The sequence below is a fragment of the Tiliqua scincoides genome, chromosome 8 (assembly GCF_035046505.1).
Source record: "Tiliqua scincoides isolate rTilSci1 chromosome 8, rTilSci1.hap2, whole genome shotgun sequence".
NCBI lineage: Eukaryota > Metazoa > Chordata > Lepidosauria > Squamata > Scincidae > Tiliqua > Tiliqua scincoides.
Genome location: NC_089828.1, coordinates 37,679,556 through 37,707,455, shown reverse-complemented (window position 1 = coordinate 37,707,455; position 27,900 = coordinate 37,679,556). Strand labels below are relative to the sequence as shown.

The window sequence follows — 27,900 nt, the reverse complement described above, 5'->3', positions numbered from 1 at the left end:
CCTAGAAGAAGCCAGCAAGCCCTGGATGGTGGCAATTGCTATGGCCATGCTTATAGAGAAGGAGGTCTGGACCATGCTCTGGCATGGCCTTGTCTCAGTTATTAGAGAAAGGTCCAAGGGCCAAGGAAGGAACAGCAGGAGCCTCCTTAGTTGGGCTGTTTTTTTTGTTTTTTTGAGGGGAGAAAGGAGGGGCCATGAAGGGCTTGCTACCCAGAATGAGACACCAAGTAGAAGAAACCGGAGGCCCTGAGGTTCAAAGTACAGGGCTGTTGAGCCCCGCACCCCGATCCTCCTCAGTCCTCCTGGCCACTCAGAAGAGGGGACCTTCAGCTTGGCTGCTCAGCAGTGCCTGAAGAGAGCCCCTAGCAATCTTGCAACCTTTCTCAGCAGCGGTTTCCAGCTCACAGGGCCACCCATGGCCACCCGATAGCACACCACTTGGCCTGGTCAATGGCGGCAAGGGTGGAGAGCTCCATATACTGGCCCACTAACAGTGGCTGGAGCTCTCCTGTGGCCAAGCCCATCTCTGCTCAATTCCTACAGGGAGAGTGGGGCCCTAAAAATGTTCAGCTGTGCTGCGCCCGTCTCCTGCCCCACTGCAGATGGTAGTCGGGGGGCAGCAAAATCAAGTGTGCGCTCCTTGGGCAGCCAAGATGGCTGCTGCAACCAGCTCCCTGCAGTGAAATACTAAGGAACGCAAGGTCACAAGGCAGCACAGTGCTAGTGATGAGGAAGCCCATAGACTCCTGTAGAAAGAAGGGGCTGGGTGCCTCTTCTGAAAAGGGAAAAAAGAATCACTGGTCAGCTTAGCTGGCCAACAGCACCGAACCCCAACCTATCTCTCCTAGAGGTGAGGTCAGTCTGGGGAAGCCCCTCCCATCAGGAAGACTTCTGCTTGACCTACCTGCCTGAAAGGGAGAACCTACCCACCTGTTCTGACTGACCCTGCCATGGAAAGCCCAACAGACAAATACTAATCTCCATTTCACAATGCAGGAAGAATATATTACATTTGTTTTAAGGTTTGTTTTAAGGTTTTCACATTTGCAGAAAGTAACTGAGCCCTGGCTGACAGCAGCAACATCCCAGAAACAGCTTCAGAAGCTGTTCAGACACCAAGTCAGACTTCCAGTAATGGGGCTGGAAAAAAAGGCAGTAGTCCCACTGATGCTGGCAGTTAAGCAGCTGCCAGTAGCAGGGCTCAGGTCTAATTTAAAAGCTGTTCATCTAGAACGCAGCAATTCATCTCTCCCCTTCTCAAGGATCTTTGAATCTGCTTGTGCCACTTATCTCTCATCCCCCCAAGAGACGTAGGTATTTTTCAGGCCATTTATTTCATGCTGTTAACTGTTGAGGCTCATACAGGAGACAGGCACATATAGCTCAATGAGCTGTTGGCTCTTTTTGAGATGGAGCGGCAGGGAGTAACTTGCTCTGGTTGTGCAACTGCTCTACCACACACCAGTGGCTCGCTGCATCTTTATTTGTGTTGAGGTGGAAAACAAACTGGCCTAGCAAAATTTAAGAGTAGGAGGGTTCAGGGAACTGTGCTTTCCTGTCTGGCTTTTTTGAGTGAACTTGCCAGAAAGGAGGTTCTGGCTAGAATTTACTAATTGCAGAAAAATGAATTATTGCTGGATCTCCATTATTGGTGCTCCCCAAACCTCCAACAGATCAGTCACCCTTTGTCTTTGAACCCAAAGTGGAAGCAAACATCCATCTCATAGTCCCTACATTTACAGTGACTTCAGGTAAGAACTACCCATCCTTGGAGTCAAGAGATGAACATTTTAATGAAATGTATTTCTCATGGGACACTAGTTTCTTATAACACAGAGTTGGAGAATTTCTGTAGAGCCTTAGCTACAGAAATTGGGGACAGGAATAGAGTGCAGTAGTAGGGCACCTGCTTTTCAATCAGAAGGTTTCTGATTCAACCCCAGGCAGCATCTCCAAGCAGGGCTGAGAAAGATTTCCTCCCTGAAACTCTGAAGGTGTCACTGCCAGTTAGTGTTGACCACACTTGAGTTAGAAGACCAAGAAACTGACATTGTGTAAGACGTTTTTCTAATCCAAATGTTGTGACCTGCATACATCCTGCAAATTTGCTTATTGTATTTCTACTAGACATGGAGTCGTAGAATTATTCAGACTCCAAAACTTGTGCCCCTTGACCACAACAAGTCTTCCTTAGGTTACCTTATGATGCAAAAACTTCAGAACTTTGGCCACTCATTTTCAAGATAATGGCCCTTTAGTCATGAAGCTTATTCACCTGCTGCTTGTGTGTGTTTGTTTTGCTTACCATGGAAATAGAGATTTTTCAGGGTATAGTATTTTGTGCCAAATTGCTCTGCTGGAACAATGCAATCAAAAATGATTCTCACTCCCCCAAAACACTTTTGGATGAGGATAATACTATTGGCCTACCTTAAAAGTCTGGTTGATGAAATGTGCAAGAAGTACGTGGAAAACTTCAAATTGCTACATAAATGCCTAGGCATTATTACAGGATTACTGAAGCAACAAACTTTGTCAATGAGAGCAAAGATGTTCAGGATGTTGAGTACTGTACCTGAATTCACACAGAAGCATGGGGTCAGGCCTTGGGTTGTACCTTCTTTGCTTTTTTCCTCTTCATCCAAGTTTGGAATATTCCTCTGTTCCATCTTCACTTCATCCAGGGCTGTCTCCATCACCATGACATCCCCAAGCGACTTCTGATCTTGTGTCTTATGCCTTCGTGGCTGGCTTCGTTTCCTGTTGGCCCTGAAATTGAGATGAGAGTGAAACTTCAATGTCTCATAAAAGGAACAGTCCTTGGCTCAGGAAAAAAAGCAACTGTTTATATCTTGCATAGGTTCAGGTTGGAACCCCTGGAATGACACCCAGGGAAAGAGACATCAGAATGGCCAAGATGGTACCCTAAACAAAACACCAGGCCACAGCAGAGGACAAACTGGGGAGATTTGTACTTACCATGAATCCCCCTTCTCAGTGGTCTCCATGTTCGGGTTAGTCCTCCTTTGGGTAGCTCCTCCCTCTCAGGATAGGCAGGCCAGCAGAATCAGAGTTCCTGAGGGGGAGGGGCTGCCTGGACTCCCCCAGGCCATCCAAACTTGAAGACCCCTCCTCACTGTGTGGTCCAAGAGATGCGAACATGCAGGTGATAACTGGAAGAATGCCAGTCCTGGCTCTGGATGCGTAAATTGACATGGAATCATGGCTCCAGTCGTCCCGGGCATGAAGGGCAGTCGTCCTGCCACCAGGGTGCTCACAGGGGCTGGTCCTACCTAGCCTTAAACTAGTCCTCCTTTGGGATATGCCCAAGCCATGCTCCTCAAGGGTGGGAGCTGCTGGAAGCCTGTGAGACGACACTCTGGAGAACGCGCCAGGTGAAGGCTGCATCTCCTGAGGCGAAGTTGTCAATCTTATAGTGTCTAATGAACGTGTTGGGCGTGCTCCAGGTGGCCGCCCTGCAAACTGCTTCTAGGGAAGGGTGAGCTCTGAATGCTGCGGAGGTGATGGCTCCCCTCAAGGAGTGCGCCACGATGCCCTTAGGGGGTTCCTTATCAAAGGCCCTGTAGGCCTCAGCTATGATCTCCCTCACCCACCTGGAGATGGAGGAGGGTGATACCTTCCTACCCTGGTCACTGGGCCTGTAGGCCACGAACAGAGCCTACGTCTTGCGGAAGTTGGCCGTCCTGGAGAGGTAGAAGCTTACCGCTCTGCAGACGTCTAAGTTGTGCCAGTCCCTTTCCTTGGGATGTGAGGGATTGGGACAGAAGGTGGACAAAATCACTTCCTGAGAACAGTGAAAAAAGGAGTTCACCTTGGGAAGGAAGGTGGGGTCGGTGCAGAGAACTATCTTGTCCTCCTGGACCTGACAAAGGTCCTTGGCAATGGAGAAGGCTTCTGGCGGAGGTGATTCCCACCAGAAAGGCTGTCTTGTGAGTTTGAGAGAACAGGTAGCCATAGGTTCGAAGGGGGCCTGGTGAGGGCCTGAAGAACCACAGTCAGATCCTATGTGGGAACTCTCGGGACTGGAGAGGGGTTAATCAGGCTTAGTTAACAACAAAACTGGAAAATATGTAACCAGGTTATTTAAGGAGAGGTTTAAAGGGTCCTTCTCTCAAGATCATAGGGAAGGCATGAAAAGGACCTCCTTGAGCTTTACACCTCAATGCCAGGGTATGCACCAGCCATATGGCCAGCCAGTGCTGCTGCTGACAGCCCACCAAAGGCTTTCCACCTCTTCTCCCTCCCACTCAGTCCTGCCAAGCAAAGATAATTGTTTGTTTGTTGGGGGGGGGATGACACTGCAGCACTGTTAGATTAGGCATTTCCTGAATTTTTGACATGCCAAGCCCAAAGGGTTCACATTCACATTTTTCCGTATCACTGTTCTCATTTCACCACCCCCTTGTGTTGCAGCCTTGCAGAGCCAACATCCTGTTTGTTTTCAGGAAAACAATTTTTCTGCAGTTTGTTTTCTGACAGGCCAAATTCTGACACAGAGGCAGTGACAGTCAAGGGGCTACACAACTGTACTTGTAACAAACATCTTCCAAAGATGACAAAAACGTCTCTCTGAAGCCATTCAGTCAGCTAGTCAATTAATACGGTCAAAGACCAGTATAAACAGAACACAGCAGCATTGCCATGGATCAAACAAAATTTGAAAGATTTTAACAACTGAATACACATCATACCAAAAACAGAAAGACAGAGAAGAGGTAACCATTAAAATTTTCTCTCATATCCAACAATAATACCCTTATGGGTTTGCAAGCAGCTGCCAAGAAATTTGCGCACCACATTGTGGACTGTGAATTAGTTCCTGTAAGGAGTTTCTTGGCCATCTCTGCATCGGTTAGGCCTGAAAATTTCCTAATCAGGGGAGTAATAAATTTAGCACATATCCTCTGATAAAATGATCATCAAAACAAAACATGTTCAATTGTTTCCACCTCGCCTGAGCCACAGGGGCAAACCCTTTCAGGGATAGGAATTCTTCAACAGCAACCCTTGACAAATGCAGAGGGAAGTGCTCTCCATTTGGCTAAGAACAAGGGCTCTTCTATACCCTGGAAGCTCAAGTATTGAGAGATAGGTAGCTGGTACAACTATATATCTGGTGCCCTCTGTGGGGTTCTGCTGCTATCCCCTTGCCGTTCAATGTCCATCAACCTCTGCCTTATGGTTGCTCTTGTCTGATTCAGAACCATTGCCACTACAGCCTCTGGAGAGAACCCCAAATGTCTTAGCTTCATGTGAACTGCCTTCAGCCAGGTTGTTTGGAAATTGTCACATAAAATTAAGGATGTTAAACCCTGGGCATTGAAATTTAGGTTGAACCAGAGATTAAAGGAGATTAGAAAAACCCTGGCCTCAACCTTTAGAAGGCCAGAATCCAGATGCAGACTTGTGTTGAAAACATAGCTAGACTTGGAATAACAATCTGAAGAACTTGGATTGAACATGTTCCAGAGGGGCAAAGCTAGAGGGAGGAGGGCTTAGAATTGTACCATATAAAAGTTGGGACTTTTATAAAGGTTTTAAAAGGTTTTCGCTTAATGTAATTTAATGGCCACCTTTAATGCGAATAAACTTGACTATTGCTCGAGCAGATTTCTGGACTACCTCAGCCATATACTCATGGTGAGTGGTTCTGGCTCCAAATGAGTGTAGCATTACCCCCAGATATTTGTAAAGAGTCACCTGATTAATCCTATGGTTGTTAATACACCAAGTCCTGCTCTTAGGAATTCTTCTCTCTGATTACCAGAAGCAAGATTACCAGCATCTGTCTGTGAATATTATGCAAATGTGCTCACGGATTTATGGATATGTGAGAAGAACAATTACTTCACTAATAACTGAGTTGCTGCGCACAGCTTTCAGTCCATTAAACATACTCATGTTCGCAGTCTTCCATCGTTTATGGGACACAATTTTTTCCCCAAAGAAGCAGCAGCTCCCACATGGTATCATTCCTTACCCCCCTCCAGGTTTTGTACTTGCCAATGAATAAGGAAGCAGTACAAGACCAAGTGTGACACCCAAGAGACTACCTTTGAGTCTTTTAGAGCTTACCCAAAGTGGAGGAATTTGCACAAGTGCTTGAGGAATCTCTTCCAGGCCCGGCCGACGCAAACGCATCCAACAGATGGGAACATTTCAAGAATGCCGTTTACAACACCGCCTTGTCCATATTCGGCAAGAAGACCAACAAGACAGCAGACTGGTTTGGAGCCCACTCTGAGGAGTTGACACCAGTCATTGAGGAAAAGAGGAGAGCTCAAGCAGCATACAAGGTCTGTCCCAGTGAGCGCAACCTGCAGGTCCTCCGAACTGCTCGCAGCATAGTCCAACAGACTGCCAGGAGATGTGCTAACGACTACTGGCTCCAGCTCTGTTCCGAGATACAGATAGCAGCTGACACGGGCAACATCAAGGGGATATATGACGGTATCAAGCAGGCCCTAGGTCCAACACAGAAGAAAATTGCCCCTCTGAAGTCTGCCACAGGCGAGGTCATCCAGGATCGGGCGCAGCAGATGGAACGCTGGGTGCAGCACTACTCTGAGCTATATTCCAGAGAAAATGTAGTCACCGAAGAAGCACTGAACAACATTTAGTGCCTGCCTGTGCTGGAAGAGCTTGACAGTGAACCAACCCTAGAAGAACTTCACGTGGCCCTGGACTCCCTTGCCTTTGGCAAGGCACCTGGAAAAGACAGCATCCCTGCTGAAGTCCTAAAATGCTGCAAAGAGATCATCGTCACTGAGCTGCATGAAATCCTCTGTCTCTGCTGGAGAGAAGGTGGAGTACCTCAAGACATGAGGGATGCAAACATCATCACGCTGTACAAGAACAAAGGTGACAGGGGTGACTGCAACAACTACCGCGGCATCTCTCTCCTTAGCGTTGTAGGAAAGCTGTTTGCCCGAGTTGCACTAAAGAGGCTCCAGGTACTTGCAGAGAGCGTCTATCCAGAATCGCAGTGTGGATTCCGAGCCAACAGGTCCACCACTGATATGGTATTCTCCCTTAGACAACTGCAGGAGAAATGCAGGGAACAACGACAGCCACTCTTTATAGCCTTCCTAGATCTCATGAAGGCTTTCGACCTGGTCAGCAGGGACGGCCTCTTCAAGATTCTCCCCAAGATCGGATGTCCACCCAGGCTCCTCAGCATCATCAGATCTTTCCACAAGGACATGAAGGGCACTGTTGTCTTCGATGGCTCCACATCAGACCCTTTTGACATCCGAAGCGGAGCGAAGCAGGGCTGTGTTCTTGCACCAACCTTGTTTGGGATTTTCTTCGCTGTCCTGCTGAAGCAGGCCTTTGGAACTGCAACAGAAGGCATCTATCTCCGGACCAGATCAGACGGAAAGCTCTTCAACCTCTCCAGACTGAGAGCAAAATCCAAAGTCCAGCTGAAATGTCTGCGTGACTTCCTCTTTGCCGACGATGCAGCTGTCACTACCCACTCTGCCAAAGATCTCCAGCAGCTCATGGATCGTTTTAGCAAGGCCTGCCAAGATTTTGGACTGACAATCAGCCTGAAGAAAACACAGGGCATGGTTCAGGAGGTGGACTCACCTCCCTGCATTACAATCTCTGAGCATGAACTGGAGGTTGTCCATGACTTTGTGTACCTTGGCTCAACGATCTCCGACACTCTTTCTCTCGATACCGAGCTAAACAAGCGCATCGGTAAAGCAGCTACCACGTTTTCCAGACTCACAAAGAGAGTCTGGTCCAACAAGAAGCTTACGGAACATACCAAGATCCAGGTCTACAGAGCTTGCGTCCTGAGTACACTTCTGTACTGCAGCGAGTCATGGACTCTTTGCTCACAACAGGAGAGGAAACTGAGCGCTTTCCACATGCGCTGCCTCCGACGCATTCTTGGCATCACCTGGCAGGACAAAGTTCCTAACAACACAGTCCTGGAATGTGCTGGAATCCCTAGCATGTATTCACTGCTGAAACAGAGACGCCTGCGTTGGCTCGGTCATGTCGTGAGAATGGATGATGGCCGGATCCCAAAGGATCTCCTCTATGGAGAACTCGTGCAAGGAAAGCGCCCTACAGGTAGACCACAGCTGCGATACAAGGACATCTGCAAGAGGGATCTGAAGGCCTTAGGGATGGACCTCAACAAGTGGGAAACCCTGGCCTCTGAGCGGTCCGCTTGGAGGCAGGCTGTGCAGCATGGCCTTTCCCAGTTTGAAGAGACACTTTGCCAACAGTCTGAGGCTAAGAGGCAAAGAAGGAAGGCCCATAGCCAGGGAGACAGACCAGGGACAGACTGCACTTGCTCCCGGTGTGGAAGGGATTGTCACTCCCGGATTGGCCTTTTCAGCCACACTAGACGCTGTGCCGGAACCACCTTTCAGAGCGCGATACCATAGTCTTTCGAGACTGAAGGTTGCCAATACAAAATTCTGGCCCAGCAAAACAGAAATAACAGGATCTGCCACTGAGACAACAAACCAAATTGGTGGAGGGGGAAACAAAAGACACCCTGCAACCAGAAAACTAACAATAAGAAATATAGATACAAACAGAGGATTTCTAATTGTTAGATTTCATGCATATGGTCACTCTCCAAGTGTGAATGCTCACTTCACAATCACAAGACAATTCGTTAGCAGGAATGTGCCAGTAGAATCCAAAAGGGCTGGAATTTTGTTTCACTAAGATCCAAGGGAACTTATCAGAAAGGAAGTGACATGATCTCCCAATTAACAGGCAAACTTTCTCTAATTGGGCAAGGAAGCCATGACAGTTACAGAGAATGTTGATACTATTTTTAGTAAGTAACAACATTGGTTTGAAAATTATTACCTGAAACAGGACATCTGGCAGTGTGTTTAAACGCACATGCATACACATCAGTGAAAGGCAGCACCCGTGTGAAGGGCGAATTGCCTTGCAAAGTTGTTTCAGAACTTATGATCCAGGAGTTTGCACACTCATGTCATCTCACAACAAAGTGGGCAGCAAAGCTACTTGTGAATTTGGTCAGTGCTCCTTGCTAACAAACTCCCTCCCCACAAAAAAATTTCCAGTCACGAGACTCTCGGAGAAGCAGCAGAATTATAATAGCAATATCGGCAAATGCAATTCGACTCCCATGTAAAACCCCTTTGGTACAAGTATATGTCTTTTGTAGATGTAAACTGGGTACCAACATACTGAGATAAAATCAGGATCCTTTCAATCAGTAAAACCAGCTTCCCTGCAAAATTCATACCATAAAGTCAAAGAAGCCATGAACACCTCCTGTCAAACCAACATGATGAGAAGTCAGGATCTCCTCTGTTCCCAGACTGGCTTCCACAGACCATCCCTGATTGATAAGGCAGTTCAATTTAACTGTTGCAGGAAATACTATGAAGATATGTGGCATAGCAACTTTGCTGAAGGAGGAACCGCACAGTACTTATATGAGAGACAATGTGGGAATTAAATGTGCAACATTTGAGTTTTATTATGGAAAAATGGCACAACATGTCACTGACTTAAAGAATCTTAGCTCGTGGTCCTTTATGCATCCTTGTCTCAAGTTTCTGTCCACCCTTCTGCCTTGCTCCACAGAGAGCTTGTTTGTTCAGGCTGTGGCAGTTGCTTTATAGTACTGTAAAACAGCCACTACTGAATACATTTAATGAGTCTGAGGGCAGAATTCTATGCATGTCTACTCAGAAGTAAGTCCTATTGTGTTCAACTGAGCTTATTCTCAGGAAAGGGTGGTTAGGATTGCAGCCTAACTCATTGTTGGATATATTACTGCCATCAGGCCAGCTCCCTGTATATCTTTTAACTTCTAAAACAGACAATAGCTGGATCCAGATCAGGCCTGGATCAGGATCCAGATGCTGCAGCTCATCAACACATCATGAAAGAGAGGGAGTGCTTATATGCACTGTTTAATGCATATAAGTGGTTATATTTCTATTTGATCTTGTGTGTGTGTGTGTGATGTGTCATCTGTCTGCCCCCTGTGACTCTGTGTGCCCTTATTTTGTTTCTATTTATTGTCTTATTGCTCTTGTATATATTGTGGTATTTTTGTTGGTTTTTGTTTAAAGTTTGAAATTGTAAGCCGCCTTGGGCATCTACTCTGGCAAAGGAAAGGTGGGGTATAAATCAAATCAAATGCATGAAAAGGCAACCAGATTTTAGTTCCTGCCAGCATAGCTGTTGTGACTCTTTGGACCAACATTAAGCATAAACTGCCCACTGACAGGTTATTGAAAGGTTTTGTCATGTGAGAATGTAGTAATAGAAGATAAAAAGAGAGAATGCACATGGAAAGACTTGTCTTCTCTCTTACACAAGCTACCATAGAACCTTTTCTTATTCTTTACCTATCCCCTTATTCTTATTTAAAAGGCCAGGTTGGGGTGGGAGATATCCCGTTATGCTTCTCCTGGCACAACAGGTAAAAACAGAAGGTAAAAACCTTCTAATTCAATGCAACTTTGTGGAATGGGATCACAACTCTCTATTTTCAATCTGCTCTGTTGTCCAATTAGCTTTAGCCACAAGCAGTTAACTGTTGTGCTCACAATCATGCCAGGACAACAGCTTCACTAAGATAGGCAGCGTTGGGAACAAAATCAGCAATATACTTCATAAACAAGAAACAAGATGAGTGTGACAAATGGCTCTGAACAGAGGCGGAAAAATTACTTCAAATTCAAAGATAACCTTTTAGAAGATACCTGTGTGCAGGTATCTTTTAGAAGCTTGTAGCATCAGGAAGCAGCTCTGTATAGGGCTGGAAAAACTGTTCAATACTGTCGCCTCCCCTTTGCCCTCCCCGCAATTCAGAAATTCAGCCTGGGACTTTACTGGTTCCCAGTACATGATGTTCAACTGACACAAGGGCTGATGTGCCCCACTATAGAAAGAGAGATTACAACCAAAACAACAACCTGAAAAACAAAATCTTCAATCAGCCATCATCCATGCTGCCAGCAGAAGACATTATGTAATTGCTGATTTAGAGTTAACAGGGTTTTCAATTAGAAGAAAGGTATTACTAGCATGGTGGAGGCCTGCCTGAGCAAACAAAATGTGTTTCAATTTAATACCACAGGACACTTTTATCAAAACAGAGTGGGGGAAAGGAGCATAGAAGGATGGAGAAGAGAGAAAAAGGAAGTTGATCTAAAAGGCAGGAGTCATAAGCCTAACTCAGGAAAGCACCTGAACTGAAACCCTCACTTTGTACAGAATGCAAATGTTGCTAAATGGCAATGTGTCTATTGACAAATGTCACAACAAAGAGTTCCCAAGATGATAAATAGGACTTGGAGGGAAAAATATGCTAACAGAGCCAGGTAAGAAGAAAAAGATGACATTTATTCCCCTTCAGTGGTCACTACTGTACTAGTGAAATCAGTGATGGGCAAACTCCCTTCAGCAAATTTCCTTATAACAAATCCTTTGTTTTGAGGATGAAAAGGATGTTTTGAGGATGAGGATGTTTGAAAAAAGATTTACAGACCAATCCTATGCTGGGGCAGTGGCAGTAATGGCTGTCGTACAAGTGTCATAGCACTTTGAAGCTGGTGGGGAACACCTGGTGCTGATAGAGAGGGCAGCGCTGGGCCTCTGCTCTGGCAGGACACTGGAGAAAAGCACTGGCTGGTAAGTGTCCCTGCTGGGTGGCAAGTAAGCTTTTCGGGGAGGGGGAGGTGGAGAGGGTTCAAAACTGGGTGGGGGAAGATGGGTAAGGTCTGGGGATGGTGGTGGTAGAGGCTGCCACCAAATTCAATCACCCTTCCGGAGCTGCAGAACCTAACACGGGTCTCCTCAGTTCTGCACCACTTAAGTGGCGGGTGCAGATCTGAGTAGATTCATCGGGCCACCAGAGTTCTACTTTGGGGATAAGGGAACCATTGTTCCCTAACCCCAAGGAGTCATCTGACAGCTGCTCTGGCCCTGCAGGATACAGCAGCAGCCATTTTGGCACCGCTGTACCGTGTGGCACCAGGGCAGCATACGACTGGGTGAGGCAAAGGACTGTAAAAGAAACACAGAATAGAGAGACAGTTCAAATAATACACAACGTTGAAGGTTTTCTGGCTAGTACTAAGTCCTATCTACATACCTGACTGCTGGGCTCCCCAACATCCAACTCTAGTTCCAAGAGTGGACTACCCCTGACCGGTCCAAAGGAAAGCACAAAGGAAAGAAAGCAAAGTTCAACTGGCTTAGGAACTTCTGCTGGCTAGCTGGCTCCTTTCCCCAGAAGGACATCACCTTCCCTGACTAGTTGCTTAGGAACTAGGCCGGAGGTGGGCAAGCCCTAGCCTGTGGGTCACTGTGGCCCCCAGGGACCCCCAGTCCGGCCCCCAGGGAGCCCTTCATCTCCAACGGGCAGTCGGACCGCTGGAGACCTGCCAGAGCCCTCACTGGCCCAATTCAACTGTGCAGTGGCACCAAGGGAACAGCTGGCCCTACAGAGCTCTCCTGCTCTTGTGTGAGTGTTCTGCAGAAGCCCTGCCAATTCAGCAAACAGAAGAAGTTTGGGGAGGCCACAGCTGAGGCCAGGCATCGGGTGGAGGTGAGAAGTCGTGGGTATGGTGAATGCTGCTGGAGAGTGCTTTGTGTCAGGGGCAGGCAAGTGCTGAGGGGAAGAAGACGTGGTACTTTTGAATGGGAAGGAACTGCAGAGTTGTGGGGATGTTGCTGGAGAGAGGGCAGAAGATGCAGGACTTTTGAGCGGGAAGGAATGTGCGGTGACTTAGGCATCATGGAGGGGTGGGAGGGGGCGTGGAGAGAAAGAGAAATAGGGTTGTTTCCATGTGCTTCTTGATTTTACTAGTGTAGTGGGTGATGTGGGGGTGCTGAGCAACAGGAAATGGCTCTGATATTTTTTCCCTCCCATTCCTGGACTTTATTAATGTGTTGGTGAATCAAGACAATAGCCGCGCCACTCATATTAATAATTCATAGTTCTCATGTGTTTTCTTTGCATGCATATATTATAGGTCTCGTGTTTATTATTAATAAGCCCAGTAAAATTCATTCATTCATATAAACTCAGTCAGTAATGTATTCTTTTATATAAATTTATTCAAATTTAAAATGTAAATTAATTGTTTTTTCCACCAGTGCTGGGCTCAGTGGTGGAGGGTGGAACAGGGGCGAGGAGGGGTTGTTTCAGGGCGTTTCAGGCCTGGGAGGTGGTGGAGGAGGCCTCTGTCTTATCCTAACCCCTGCCCCGGGCCTGAAAGCCCTACATGGGGTTACTTGTTCTGCGACAGCAATTTAGTTGCAAGATCCAAGTAGCCCCATTGAGGAGGCTGGGGTTCTACACGAGGTAGGGGAACAAATGTTTCCTTATCCCAAGGGGACCTCTAGCCTGCTCAGTTTCAGCACTGGATACACCATAGGCCCAGTGGCCCCACTATGCCAGCACTGAATAGTAGGCCCAGTAGCCCCTGCTCCTTGCTGGTTGTAATTGCATGCACTAGTACCATAGACACACAGTAGAACAATACAATGGGCCCGCTGAATCCGCAGATTCTGGACCGGCAGATTTCATTACCTGCAGGTCCCTGAACCCTTGAGTCGGACCCACATGGACCCTCCAGAGGATATTCTGAGGAAGAGTGTGTTTTGCCAAATCCCAATCCACTGGGCCTTGTAAACCAGTTCAATCAATCAGAGTTGCCAATAAGCCAAGTTACAGTCCAAAGTCAGGTTCCAGGTAGGTCAGTCCAATCCGTCAGGGTATCCAAATCAAAGTCCAAAGCCAAAGTCCAGTCACAATCCACAGTCTGATTCCCAATTCAATAAGCCAAGTTAGTCTCCTCTCCAACCTGCACTTCTTCTATCACCCAACAAACCCTTTCTGCCTCAGGTGCTCCCTATATACCTGAGGGATCTCCTTATGCTCTAGTGGCTGCAGCTGTGCAGCACACCTCCAGCTACCACCTGGGCTTTAATCCTGCATTTACTCAGAGCAAGGGGCACTGTGGACACCACACCCTATCTCCTCAGTAATATCTTCCACAATTCCAATACAGAGTGCGAGCTCCCCAGCCCCCAGAATGCTTCTAAGGAGGGCCTTAGAAGGTCACTTCTGGTTTTTCAGAAAAAACAGAAGTGATGTTTCAAGGCCTTAAAAGACTTTTGGAGGACCAGGGAGGGTTTCTAAGGCTTCGGGAAGGTCTTATAAGGTGTTCTGACCTTCAGAACATCCTCCAGTGTTGACAGGAACACAGCTCCCATCTCCTCCTGAGGATTACATGCCCCCAAAACCCACAATTTCCTTATCCGCATGTTTCCTTGTCCACAGGGATCCTGGAACGGAAGCCCTGCAGATAATGCGGGACGTCCTGTATAACACAAAATATAGTGCACTGGGTCAGTGGTTCTCAAACTGGTGGGTTGTGACCCACCAGCCTGGGAAGCACTTGTTCCTGGCCTCTTAAGGGTTGGGGAGGCAGAGAAGGCAGTGACTCAATCTCTAGGACTGTGCCACTGCCAGGAACAGCAGGGAGGTTTTTCAACTTATCTCTGCCTGCCTCTGCCAGGAGTGTAGGGAGCCCTGCATATGCCTCTGCAGGGCTCCCCAAGTCTTAGAAATGTTAAAAATAGCAACTGTAAACCACTTCCGGTTTCAGAATAAAAAACAATTTTTAAAATCCAGTTTTGGATTGCTATTTTTAACACTTCTAAGGTTTGGGTAGCCCTTAAGAAGCATCAGAGGCTCCACGCACTCCTGGAGGCTGGCACAGGCAAAGGTAAGTTGAAAATCCTCCCCTCTATCCCTGGCAGGAACATGATTTTGGGGGTTGAAATCCTGGAGGAGTCCCCAAATTGTATAAGCAAAACTGATTTCACTCCTTAATCATTGAGACATTTTGAGAGAGTCGTTATTTCAAGTACAAGTTATAGGTGAGACAAAGGTAAAAACTTCATACAAAATGCCTGATTTAGATACAGGCAGTTTCCTTATTCCTCTGATTTTACTTTGTATATTATATTTACTTGATTAGGGTTCAGTTACCTCAAACAGAAAGTCCCCACATTGGGAAGTCCCTCTCTAACCCCCTCCCGTACCCATGACATTTATTAGTATAGCTAATATGTGTCTTAGTAAGCAATAACACAAAATAATGTTTGTGCTGCTCACTAGGCATGAAGGCCTAGAGTGCATTGCTTCAACAGCTCAAAACAGCTGTACATTTTCTTGGGCTGGGGAAGCAAAGGGGCATGAAAAGCCCTGTGTGCTTACTGGAGGTTGGCAGTTCAACTCTGTTGGACAGCTGCTTTGGTGGCTGCACTGGCTGCCCATTCATTTCTGGACCCAATTCAAGGTGCTGGTTTTGAACTTTAAAGCCCTATGTGGCTTGGCACCAGGTTATTTTAGAGACCGCCTTCTTCTATATATTCCAGTTTGTCCTCTTTGATCATCAGAAGATGATCGATGTCTCAGAAGATCAGAAGATGTCCTCTCTCTCTGCAGAAGCACGCGTGGTCTCTGGGAAAACAAATGCCTCGGGAACAGAGTGCCAGGTAAGGCAGAGCGAGTTTAGCCTCTGTGCAAGGAGAAGGAGAAGGCAAGTGAACCTCTGAGTTTTGGAGAAGGAGAGCTAGGACTCTCTGTGAAGAGGAGAGGAGGACGACGAGCAGGAGAAGATGTGTACTCTTTCTAACTCTTTGTCTTCTAACCTTAAATCAACCTTAAATCAACACTGAAATTTAGCTTTACCTTTAGCTTAGCTTTACCTAAGCTTTACCTAAATTAGCACCTAATCTAACCAGAGGGAGGGAGTCTACGGTCCTGCAAGTTGGGGCACAGGAGCTAGGTGAGGGCAATAAAAATAAATTTTTTTTATTCCATTCCATTCCCAGCCAGCCAGGGCAATTTAACATAGTCATTGTCCTTTAAGAGTTGATAAGAGCCCTATTAGGCAAATCCAATTCAGGAGCCTGCAGAGTAGATTAAGCCCATCAGCAGCCTTTTGTCTTGCTGATCTTTTGTAATCTCACCTGGGAAGACCAGCCCCCTTTTAATCAGCAAGGAGGGCATGAGCCTGCCAGGGTTAGCCTCTCTGTAGAAGCGGGCATAGCCTCTGGGAAACCAAGTGCCTCGGGAACAAAATGCCAGCTAAGGCACAGCAAGTTTAGCCTCTGGGCGAGTTCAACAGCAGGGCAAGGAAACCAGGGCCCCAGACACCGCCCTTTCTCTTCTCTTGAGAAGAGGGCAGCAAACCAGTGAAGGGTTTTTAAGTACCTCTAAACAAAAAAACAAAAAAACTATGCAGTCAGACAGCCAGCAGTAGGGTGGGGGCTATCCAGTCTTTTGCATCAAGTGCCACATGTATGACTATATGCCTCTAGGGCATAAGTCATGGTTGTGTCCTCTGTGCAAGGAGCTCCAGGAACTCATGGAACGCATCAGCTCCGTTGAAGCCTTGGTGGGCGACCTGGAGTAGCAGAGGCAGGCAGAGAAGGACCATGGGGAGACTTCTGGGGACGATCTGCCTTCAGCTCCTCAGGCGTGCAGCTCCTCAGCTGCCCGGGTGGGAAGTCTCGGGGCTGTAGAACGTCATCCTGGAGAGGAGGGAAACAATCCCCTGGGGGGACCCCTTCTCCAGGGGACAGGCCCGTATTTGAACACACTCAGGATACTCCTTGGCGGTAGGGGGGTCGGGGGCTTCTTGTAGTGGGGGATTCGATTATTAGAAACATAGAGAGGGGGGTTTGCGACGGATGTGAGGACCGCATGGCGACTTGCCTGCCTGGTGTGAAGGTTGCGGACATCACTTCTCGTCTAGACAGGCTGCTAGATAGTGCTGGGGAGGAGGTAGCGGTTGTGGTGCATGTCGGCACCAACAACGTGGGGAAGTGCAGCCGGGAGGTCCTGGAGGCCAAATTTAGGCTATTAGGTAGGAAGCTGAAAGCCAGGACCTCAAAGGTAGCGTTCTCGGAAGTGCTACCTGTTCCATGCACAGCGCCAGCTAGGTAGGCGGAGATCAGGGGTCTCAATGTGTGGATGAGATGGCGGTGTACGGAGGAGAGGTTTAGATTCGTTAGGCACTGGGGAATGTTTTGAGACAAGCGGGGCCTGAACAAGACGGACTGGCTTCACTTGAAGCAGAATGGAACCAGACTGCTGGCGCATAACATTAAAAAGGTGGCAGAGCAGCTTTTAAACTGATCCCTGGGGGAAGGCTGACAGGAGCCGAGGGACATCCTGTTCGGGACTCCTTATCCCTATGGGACAAGGATGGGGAGGTTAGAGAACAACCAGGTAAAGAAAGATTGGAGAAGAAACTGGGAATGGTAGCATGATGGGATGTGATAGACAGTTTGGCACAATGAGAGGATGCAGGGACAAAGGAGCTAATGAGCAGCCCATCCTGGGGCATTCCATGTACTAACGCTTTTATGCAAATGCACGAAGTCTACGAGCAAAGATGGGAGAACTAGAATGTCTGGTGACTAGGGAAAACATTGCAAAAGTGGACATAACAGAAACCTGGTGGAATGTGGAAAATCAGAGGGATACTGCAATCCTGGGCTATAAACTCTACAGGAGGGTCAGGGAGGGGCGTGTTGGAGGTGGGGTGGCCGTTTACGTAAAGGAAGGGATAGAATCCAGTAGAGACTGAGGGCGGGTTCGACTCCACCATAGAATCTATGTGGGACAAATTGCCAGGCCTGAGGAGCAATGTAATACTGGGGGTGTACTATCGTCCTCCAGATCAGCACTTCTGTTTTGTAGGATGTGCTTTGTGCCTGCTTTTAGCGAACGTTCCAAGCCTCGGGGAGCACTGTGCAGGGCTCTCCACACCCCCTGCTGCAGCCCTGCCTTCTTGAAGTAAGTGCAAAGCCCCCCCTCGCCCCCCCCTTAGCGACTCAATCCTGGGGATTGCGTTGCTGCCCTAGCCCCTCACCCGTAAGAACTTACTGAGGGAGTAAAGCTCCCTCAAAGTTTGAGAACCTCTGCACTAGGGAGATAAAGCAGGATCTAAATTTACAAAGGGGGACCAGACGAAAACAAAAGGCACATATACATTCTTCTCTCTCCAATGGTAAAGACTAGGAATTTATTTTTAAAATGAAAAGCAATTAAACTAGATAGGTGCAGGGAAACTTGTCAAGACGCTTAGGTTTGTGATATATTAAAAAATTCATATTTGCATCAAATCTAGAGAAGTGGAGATCACGCACACAGTCCTGACTGTATCAAGAACTCCTCACTAGGACTCTGAAACTGAATCCTGAGTGGTATAATAAATCTGCTGTTGCAAGTAAGCTTCACACATGACAGCCACCTAAAACACAAGAGTGAGCACAGCTTAAGTCAGACATGTCAGTGCTAAATTACCTGAGAAGGATATTTCAAAATTATGGAAGGACTTGGGGAAGTAAAATGAGGAGTAGTCTTCATATACAGAGAGGGCAGGTTGGGGAGTAACTAAGAGCAATCAAGGCTCCACTCAATCGTCATAAATTAGGCCTGGAATGCAAGCCAAGCGCCCCTGTTCTCGTCCAGAAAGGGAAAGTGCACAAGGAGTGCTATCTAATTGACAGCAATATTCAATTAGGCAGCCATGTTTTATTAAACCTCATCAACTATAGAGACTTAAAAGGCTGGTATTGGACCTTGCAAAACTGCTGGGGGCTTTCTATGGCACCACGAAGCTACTGCAGTTGGATGATAAGACTATGAAAAGCAGCCTAGCAGCATTCACATGAACAAAAAGCAGACAGAAACAGATAAACAGATACTCCTGGAGAGATGAGGGCAGAAGTATCCAAACTCTCTGCAATTTGGGTTAAGTTAAAAAAAAAACAGAAACCTTTTGTCCTTGGCAGTGGTGTGATAGTGGCAATTGTGTCACTGCCTTTGCCACTGCCCCACCCTTTAAAGGGACAGAGATAGAGCTTCCCCAGCTGGAGCGACACAATACCCCAGTTTGGAACATTTGGATTAGGGGAAAGGTAGATAACTTATCTCTCTACTATTCACATACTCTCAATGTGTCCAAGGCTAAATTTCCCACTGCCATCCCACCCTACAGAGGAGAGGAGGACTGTGCTTCCTGAAGCCAAAGCAGAATCTCCTTCCTCCGTTTGGCCTTCCAGACAGAAAGTGCAGAAAGCACTTCTCCCCAACAGAGTTCAGATGAGCTCAACTGTTCAGGAGTAGAGGGGACATTCATCTCTTGTTGCCTTCTTTCACTAACTCTCCCTTCAGAGAAGAACATTCTAAACAAGGAAGGGGAAAGAAGGCACAAACAAGTCCTTTACCTGCGCAGCATCTTTGCTTTCAAGGCGTCCTTTGTTTGATTCCAGGCTTCCAGCTCTGGATTGGTTAGAGCTGTGGGCTTCATGTGATCCAAGACAGTGATGTCTTTTCCTTGCTTCCATAGTTCATACCGTTCAGGTTGGAGGACTCGCACAAAGACATCCATAGAGATTTTTACCATGTCCTTTCGGCATGTACACTAGAAAAGAATTTCAGATACACATCAGCGTAGTTGTCAAAGGGGATAGGGAAAGGATACAAGGAAATGTAGCAAAAGCATTGTTTAAACACTGCCATAGCTGACTGCCATCTCTCCAAGCCCATTCCCCTTGAATGCTTTTACAAAACAGAATGTGCAGAAGCATCGACTGCAAACAGTGCCAGCATCAGCCATTGTTGACAAGCAATGAAGTAAATGAACTGTAAGTTAAAGAGGGGATGGATGACCTTGCTAGCACCTCGTCCAGAAGACATGCAGTCTGCCAAAAGAGCAAGCAGGGCCCATGGGGGGGGGGAGAGTAAAAAGGGAGCCACTTAGAGCCCAATCCTATGCCTGTCTACTCAAAAGTAAGTCCCATTAGAGTCAATGGGGCTTACTCCCAGAAAAGTGTGGATAGGATTGGAGGTGGAGGTGAGGGGATGGCGGCAAGAGAGAGGGCCTTCTTGGTGGTGGCTCCCTGTCTGTGGAACTCCCTCCCCCTGGAACTGAGAACAGCTCCCTCTTTATTATTTAATTTCCTTTGTAAACTGCTTTGTGAACTTTTTTGTTGAAAAGATGTATATAAATATTCTTATTCTTATTCTTAATAATAATAATAATAATAATAATAATAATAATAATAATAATAATAATAATATCTTGCATATCACAGCTGCCGGTTCGTTAGCAGGACGGCATTAATTATTAGTCGGGCCCCACCCAGGGGCCTAGGACTTGTAATATATTTGTGAATGATGTGTGCTAAACCAAGCAGGGTAGCTTTTAGAATTTAACCAACAGTAATTTTGTAAATGTTCAGATGCTTTAAATGCAGTTCAAGTGTTTTTGGAACTGCACCAAGTGTACCAATCACCACTGGGATAACCACTGCTGGTTGCGCCATAATCTTTGAATTTCAATTTTTCCTCCCTCTGAAGGAGCAGGTCCACAGCTTGGGGGTGATCCTGGATCCGCAACTGCTCCTGGATTCCCAGGTGGTTGCTGTGGCCAGGGGAGCCTTTGCTCAGCTTCAGCTGATTCGCCAGCTGCGACCATACCTGATTTGTTCAGACCTGGCCACAGTGACCCATGCCCTAGCCCTAATTCAGATTAGACTACTGCAATATACTCTACTTGGGGCTGCCTCTGAAGACAGTCCAGAAACTACAATTAGTGCAGAATGTAGCCACCTGTGTGGTTGCTGGGGTTCGTTGGTTCGACTTAGCTTCGGCAGCTAAACTGGCAACCAGTTCATTTCTGGACTGAATTCAAAGTGCTAGTTTTAACTTTTAAAGCCCCATATGGCTCAGGTCCAGGGTATTTGAGGGACCGCCTCTTTCCATACAATCCGACCCGTCCTCTCAGGTCATCAGAGGGGCCCTTCTGACTCTGCTGCCACCAGTGGAGGTGAGGGGGATGGCAGCAAGAAAGAGGGCCTTCTTGGTGGTGGCTCCCTATCTGTGGAACTCCGTCCCCCTGGAACTGAGAACAGCTCCCTCTTTAAAGTCCTTTCAGCAGGGGCTTAAGACCTTTTTATTTTAAGAAGTCTTTTAATGCTGACACAAGGGGGCACGGCTTTTTATTTTTATTTATTTATATTTTGGAGTTTCAAATTTTATTGTGTTTTATTGTTTAAAAATGTTTTATTTTATACATATTTATATATTTTATGTTTTTATATGATTCCTTTTGTAAGCCGCCTTGAGTGCCCTTTACTGGGACAGAAAGGTGGGATATAAATTCTATGAATAAATAAATAAATATTTACTAAAAAAAAATTTCCCAATTTTTTTGTCAATTCTACTATTGCCGGGTATTGCTATAACAATGATAGTCACTTAATTTTTTTCTATTACTGTGATGTCTGTGTATTGCACCAAAACTTTATCAGTTTGTATTCGAAAATCCCACAAGATATTCACTCTCTCATTTCCTGTAACTTTTTCTGGTTTATGCTCTCACCAATAATAATAATAATAATAATAATAATAATAATAATAATAATAATAATAATAATAATAATAATGAATATTTATATATTTGGTATGGTATTGTATACCACTCTTGGTAAATATGGTGGTTTTTGTGTGTATATATATGACTGTTATCAGCTGTGTTGTCATTTTGAGGAGAATAAAATAATAATAACTGACAAAATGATTTTAGAAAATAGCAAAAAGAAAAACAAATCTAAGTGTTGCATGGATCAATTACAAGAAGGCCTTTGACTCATTGCCTCATGCACAGATATTAAAATGTTTAGAAATAACAGGGGTCAGCAAAAATATTCAGGCATTTGTAAAAAAGACAATGACCATATTAACAGTTAACAAACAATGGCAAGACTCTCGGTCAAGTGAACATCAGGACAGGCATCTTCCAAAAGAACCCACTGTCAACTCTGTTTTTTTAATTGCCATGACTCCACTTTCACAAATATTAAATAAAACAGGCCTCAGATAACAAACATCAAATAAAATAAATCATTTCCTCTACATGGACGTTTTAAAGTTGTATGGAAAGTCCCAATCTGAAGTAGAATCACTAATAAACACCATTCGTATTTATAGTAATGATATACCAATGGAGTTTGGACTAGGTAAGTGTGCTGCCGTAATAATAAATAGAGGGAAAATAATAAAAACTGAAGAAATAGAATTGCCCAATGGAAACAATATTAAACACTTGGATGAGAAAGAACATTATAAATATCTGGGCAAACTTCAGGCAGATAACATCAAACATACTGAAGTTAAAAGAAAACTTGAATGTGAATACATCAGAAGAGTCAGAAAAATCCTAAAGTCCAAACTTAACAGTGAGAACCTATACAGGCCATGAACATCTGCGCTATACCCATCATCAGATATTCTGCAGGAATAGTAGACTGGACACAGGCAGAGCTAGAGACATTAGATCTTAAGACCAAGAAGAGAATGACTATCAACCATGCTCTGCAGCCTCGTATTGATGTGGCCTGACTGTATCTCCCTCACAGTTCAGGTGGAAAAGGAATGCTGCAAGTCCATCAAACAGTAGAGGAAGAAAAAAGAGGCCTTGAAGAATATATAAAGGATAGCCAAGAAGATGCACTTAAAATGGTTAACAATGGGGAATTATTAAATACCAACGAAACAAAGCAGGCTTAAAAAAGAACAAATAAAGAACCAAGCAGAAAGCCACTGCATGGACAATATTTGTGAGACATTACTGGAAAAACAAACATCACCAAGACCTGGCGGTGGCTCAAAAAAGACAACTTGAAGAAAGAAACAGGGAGTCTAATAATGGCTGCACAAGAACAGGCATTAAGAACAAATGCAATAAAAGCAAAAGTAGAAAAAAATAACAACAAACAGCAAGTACCGTCTCTGTAACAAACAATGGACCACCTAACTAGCTGCTGTAAAAAGAACACACAGACTACAACCAAAGACTTGACAAGGTAGTAACAATGATATACTGGAACATCTGTAAAAAATACAAGCTACCTGCACCCAGAAACTGGTGGGACCACAAAATGGAGCATCTATAAAAAATTTTGGCTTCTTGCAGCCAAGAACCGGTGAGGCCACAAAATTGAAAAAGTATCTGAAAATGGATGCCAAAATATTATGGGATTTCAGACTACAAACACCTATCACACAATACACCAGACATAACTGTAGATGAGAAGAAAGAAAAACAAGCTAAAATCATCAATATAGCAATACCAGGGGACAGCAGAATAGAAGAAACAGAGCTGGAAAAAATAACAAAATACAAAGATTTACAAGTAGAAATTGACAGGCTGTGGCAGAAGAAGAACAAAGTGATCCCAGTGGTGATAGCTGCCTTTGGTGCTATTCCAAAACACTTTGAAGAGCACCTGAACAGCACAGGGGCCACAGAAATTACCACCCACCAACTACAAAAAACAGCTTTTGGGAACAGCTTACATCTTATGATGATATTTATAACAGCAAAATAAGAAAAAAACCAGGCATCCCAGGTCCTTGGGAAAGACTTGATGTCTGGATAAAACAAAGCAATCAATCTACCTGACTGAGTGAAAATATCATCATCATCATAATTTGTATGCAGGCCCAGGGTCAAAACGAGGACCCTGGAGTCAAAGACAAGGGCCCTGAAATTTCCTGGGACCTTACATTTTATGATCTCACCTGGACTTGCTGCCTGCATGGAACCCCTGCATCCCACACTTCATGGCCTCTGATGCTGCCAACACCATGCTCTGACCCGGCCTCCAGCAAGGCACACTGTGCAAGGCACTACTGCAGGCCGCACAGCAGCAACTGCTGCCACATAAGTGCTCAGCCCATAAGTGCTGCCCATGGGCTGCTCAGCCCATAAATGCTGGGTTGAGGAATGCATACAAGACACTCCTTAACAAATCTGGGAGGAAAGTGGCCTGCTACTACAGCTCTTTGGCTTGTGGATCCACTTACAATGAAGGAGTGTATAGTAGCTCAGGGACACCACTGTGGAACTACAGCTGCTGCAGAAGTAAGTTTTGATACCTGGAGATTTCCTAGGATCTCAGTTGGCCTTGTGAAGAGCAAAAGATGGAGACTAGGCCAACCGAGGGTGGGAAGACCTAGGAACCAGAGACTTTGCCAGCTGTTGCCACCCTCCCCCACTCCTTTTTGCCCTTCCCCTCCTCCTTTGGGAAAGGAAACTTTGTACTCCCTGATAACCAAAATTTCTCTCAGAGACCCTGAGAATTAAGAGCTAGAAAACTGACTGGGAAACTGGTCCAGACAACAGAAAAGTAAGAGACAGAGTTCCAGAGTCAGCATAGATAGCGGAAGTAGACAAAGGGCCAAAAAGTAGAGGCCTGAGAGAAAGAAGGACTTGGGGTTTCAAACAGTTGAGAAAAGGGGGCTAAGGAGAAAGGAAGGATGGCGGTTGGGGCGAGGATTCAATCTCAAGATCGGGGTTGCTGAGGGCGCTTGACAAGAAATGGGTCCATAGGCAAGAACAGCCTGGAGGACCAGGAAGGAGAGGAAAAATGTATATTTCAGAGACCAAAGAAGCAAAACAAAGAGCTACAGACTTATACTAACCAATCAAATATTGTCTCCTGCCTGCCTCTCCTTTTGATCCTAAACATGATAATATTTATGTAAAAAACAAGCACAATAGTAATAACCCACCTGCGCCAAGTGGCAAATCAGTAAACCCAACCCAATGCACATAATGAAAAATTGTGAAAGAAAGAAAGAAAGAAAGAAAGAAAGAAAGAAAGAAAGAAAGAAAGAAAGAAAGAAAGAAAGAAAGAAAGAAAGAAAGAAAGAAACTGCTGAGTTGGCCACGAAATACAGAACCAAAGATGGTACACAGATCCAGTCAGGATCCAGGCTGGGCTGAAGCTCTCTGCCCAGCATCTCCATCAATAAGTGGTTTAAGAGATTGGTATCAAGTGACCTTTAAGTAATTAGAAAAGTGCATCCCCTAAGAGTAGAAAGGGACAGTGAGGCATGCACCCGTTGAAACAGGACACCTTTCCTTTGCAGGTAAGGCCAGAATAATGGAGTAATAAGGCAATAGCCTTCAGCCCTCATATTTTCAAGGTCATCAGTTTCCTAGCTCATCCAGCCACAAAGCCCACTGGGGGCCTTGGGCAAATATTCTCAGCTTCCTCACAGATGGTTAACACATTTCTGCCCAGCCCACAGGTGTACACATTTGATCCCTGTTGCATATATGCAACATTGGGCAGAAATGGCTTAATATGTAGTACATACTAAGACTCTTCCTTCCTACGCCTTGGGGTCTTCACACCCTTAATCTATGCCTGGTTGTGGGCACTAATGGTTCCAATAAAGCACATAAATCAGGAGGGGCATGCACTGCCCACAACCACCACCCTATTTTAGGCGGATCCCACAAGTTGAGCCACAAAACCCCCTGCAAGAGCCACAGAGAGTTCTACTATTAGTCACTTTAAAACACTGTCCTGTTCCCACCCCAGAGACAAAATAACCTCTCAGCTGAGCTACTTCGAAAAGGACAACATAGATCAACTGTCCTGCCTCAGTTCCAAATGTGTGTGAACCACCCCAAGTAGTGAGGGGTGATGCTGCCACAGAGCCTGTGAGAACAGGGTTTCCTGATCCAGAGCTGCTGCATTTGTCGCGCTTCCAACCATGTTGGTCTGCTGCAGCAAACACCACAAAAACAGGCTAGTTGTAACTTAAAGGCTACTGCATATTGTGGCAGAAGCTTGTGAAAGGAAGAGAAAATCTATCTCGCTTGTAGAAATCCCTGCTGGTTCCTAAGCTGAGGGTCCCTGGAGTTCAAGAAAATTTCATCTCTGAAAAGAAGAACAGAGAACTTACAAACTTGTAGCTGTTCATCTGAATACACACTACAAGAGCCTGAAGACTCCAGGATAAATGGGGAAACCAGATAATCCTCATAGGAGGGCATTCAGAACTGATTTACCATTACTGTTCTCTACTATACTGCAAAGACTCTCTCTGATTTCTTTATCCAATCTCTCTGCAACATCACAATTTGACAGTAGGCAAATTTTCCTCTCTCTCCTCTTTACAAATAAGATATCTATCATGATGTATGCTTATACTTCAATTTTAATTTTATTGCTTTCACACTGGCGCACAACAATAATTTACACTCGGTCTGTCCTCTGGGGCCTCTTTCCACCCAGGTGATATTTCCTCAGTCGCTGTGCAATTGTGCTTTATCATTCCCACAAAGGCCTCTTGCAAAAAAAAAGAAAAACTGCCCCCTCCCCTTCCTATCCTGCTTTTCTCCAACACAGCTGTGAAATCCTATCTGGAGCATCATGCAGCTTGGTACGGCTGCACAAAAGAGCACTTCTGACAGACATAAGGGACTAAGGGATGATTTTCCTTTTTCCTTCACTGCATCAGATGCTTTTCAACAGGATCCTAAGCCAAGCAAACCTTACTCTCTATTTCCTCTGGGACTGTTCACTGGGCTTCATTAACAAACATGACATCTCACCTCTCAAGCCAACATGATCTCTCCCCAGTTCTCAAAATACTGCGTCAAAGCAATCATTTAGTATTTGCACTTTGATACTTCTGGCAGATTGTTTTGAGAGATCAACAACGGTACTATTAAGGACTGCAACACAGATTCATAAAGAGAAGATTTGAGCTTACCTGTGAATTCCCCTTCTCGGCAGACTCCATGGCAGGGCCAGTTAGGATGGTTGGTTAGGGTAGCTCCTCCTCTCAGGTAGGCAGACCAGGTAAAAGTCTTCCTGAGGGGTGGGACTTTCCAAGACTGAGAGGGACTTCCCCTGCTTTCCAAGACTGAGAGAGTAAAGAGGAAGATCCGGCTCCCCGGATCAAGTGTCTGCTGATCCAATATGCTTGCTCCAATGCTGCAGGTTCCGAACTACTGTGGGCTGGACGCTCCAGAAGGGAGTGAGAAGGCAGACACCGAAGAAGAGGACCCTCTCCAGACAACTAGGGCAACGAATGGTCACAACCTAGTAGATTCTGTCCTCCCTCTCTACTCTGTCCTGCCTTACCCCCATGTGGGGTCCCTCTTATCTACTTTTTTCCTTTTTTTGTTTTTGTTTTTTGAGAGTGAGTGTCCCCCACGTCAGGCTGTGAGGGTGATCGACTGACCCAGCCATGGAGTCCACCGAGAAGGGGAATTCACAGGTAAGCAAAACTCCCCTTTCTCCGGTGAGCTCTCCATGGCAGGGTCAGTCTGGATTGTTGGAACATACCCAAGCTGTGCCCTTCAAGTGTGAGAGTTGCCTGAGGTGTGGGAGACCATGCTCTGTAGTATGTGCCTGACGAAGGCTGCATCCCCAGAGGTGAAAGAATCTATCTTGTGATGTTTGATAAAGGTATGAGGCATGTTCCAGGTTATCGCCTTGCAAACCTGCTCTAGACATGGATGGGCCTTGAAGGCCATGGTAGTGGCAGCTCCCCTCAGGGAATGAGCCAAGATGCCTGGGGGGGAGGAGGGAGGGTCTAGTCTACAGGCTCTGTAGGTCTTGGCAACTGCCTCCGCATTCACATGGAGATGGTGGGTGGATGGAACACTTTAAACCCCTGCTTCCTGGGCTTGTAAGAAACAAACAGGGCCTTAGTCTTCCTAAAGTTGGAAATCCTGTCCTGATAGAAACGGAGGATCTAGTACACATCTAAGGTGTGCCAGTCCCATTCCTTGGGGTGCTTAGGATTGGGGCAAAAGGAGGGAAGGACCACCTCCTAGGACTGGTGGAAAACTGAGTTAGTCTTGTGGGGGGAGGAAGGACCACATGGATCTCAAGAAAGTGGAGGAGGAGGAAGTCTGGTCTCTGTGGTATCGGGAATGGAGGACAATGGCGACCTCCATGAGGTCTGCAAACCAGGGATGGCAAGGCCAGTGTGGTGCTATTGGTAGA

At 46.0% G+C, this 27,900-nt stretch overlaps 1 protein-coding gene across 4 annotated transcripts in view; it reads right to left on the bottom strand.

Annotated features, from left to right (window-relative positions):
* KDM4B (lysine demethylase 4B) overlaps positions 1–27,900 on the bottom strand; it is a 301,643-nt gene that overhangs the window by 83,327 nt on the left and 190,416 nt on the right. For all 4 annotated transcript variants that reach the window (XM_066634889.1, XM_066634891.1, XM_066634890.1 and 1 more), the window contains exons 9-10: positions 19,306–19,502; positions 2,576–2,769 (exon numbers count right to left, since the gene is read on the bottom strand). In XM_066634889.1, coding sequence (XP_066490986.1) covers positions 2,576–2,769; positions 19,306–19,502 — 391 coding nt within the window. The remainder of the gene's footprint in view (positions 1–2,575; positions 2,770–19,305; positions 19,503–27,900) is intronic.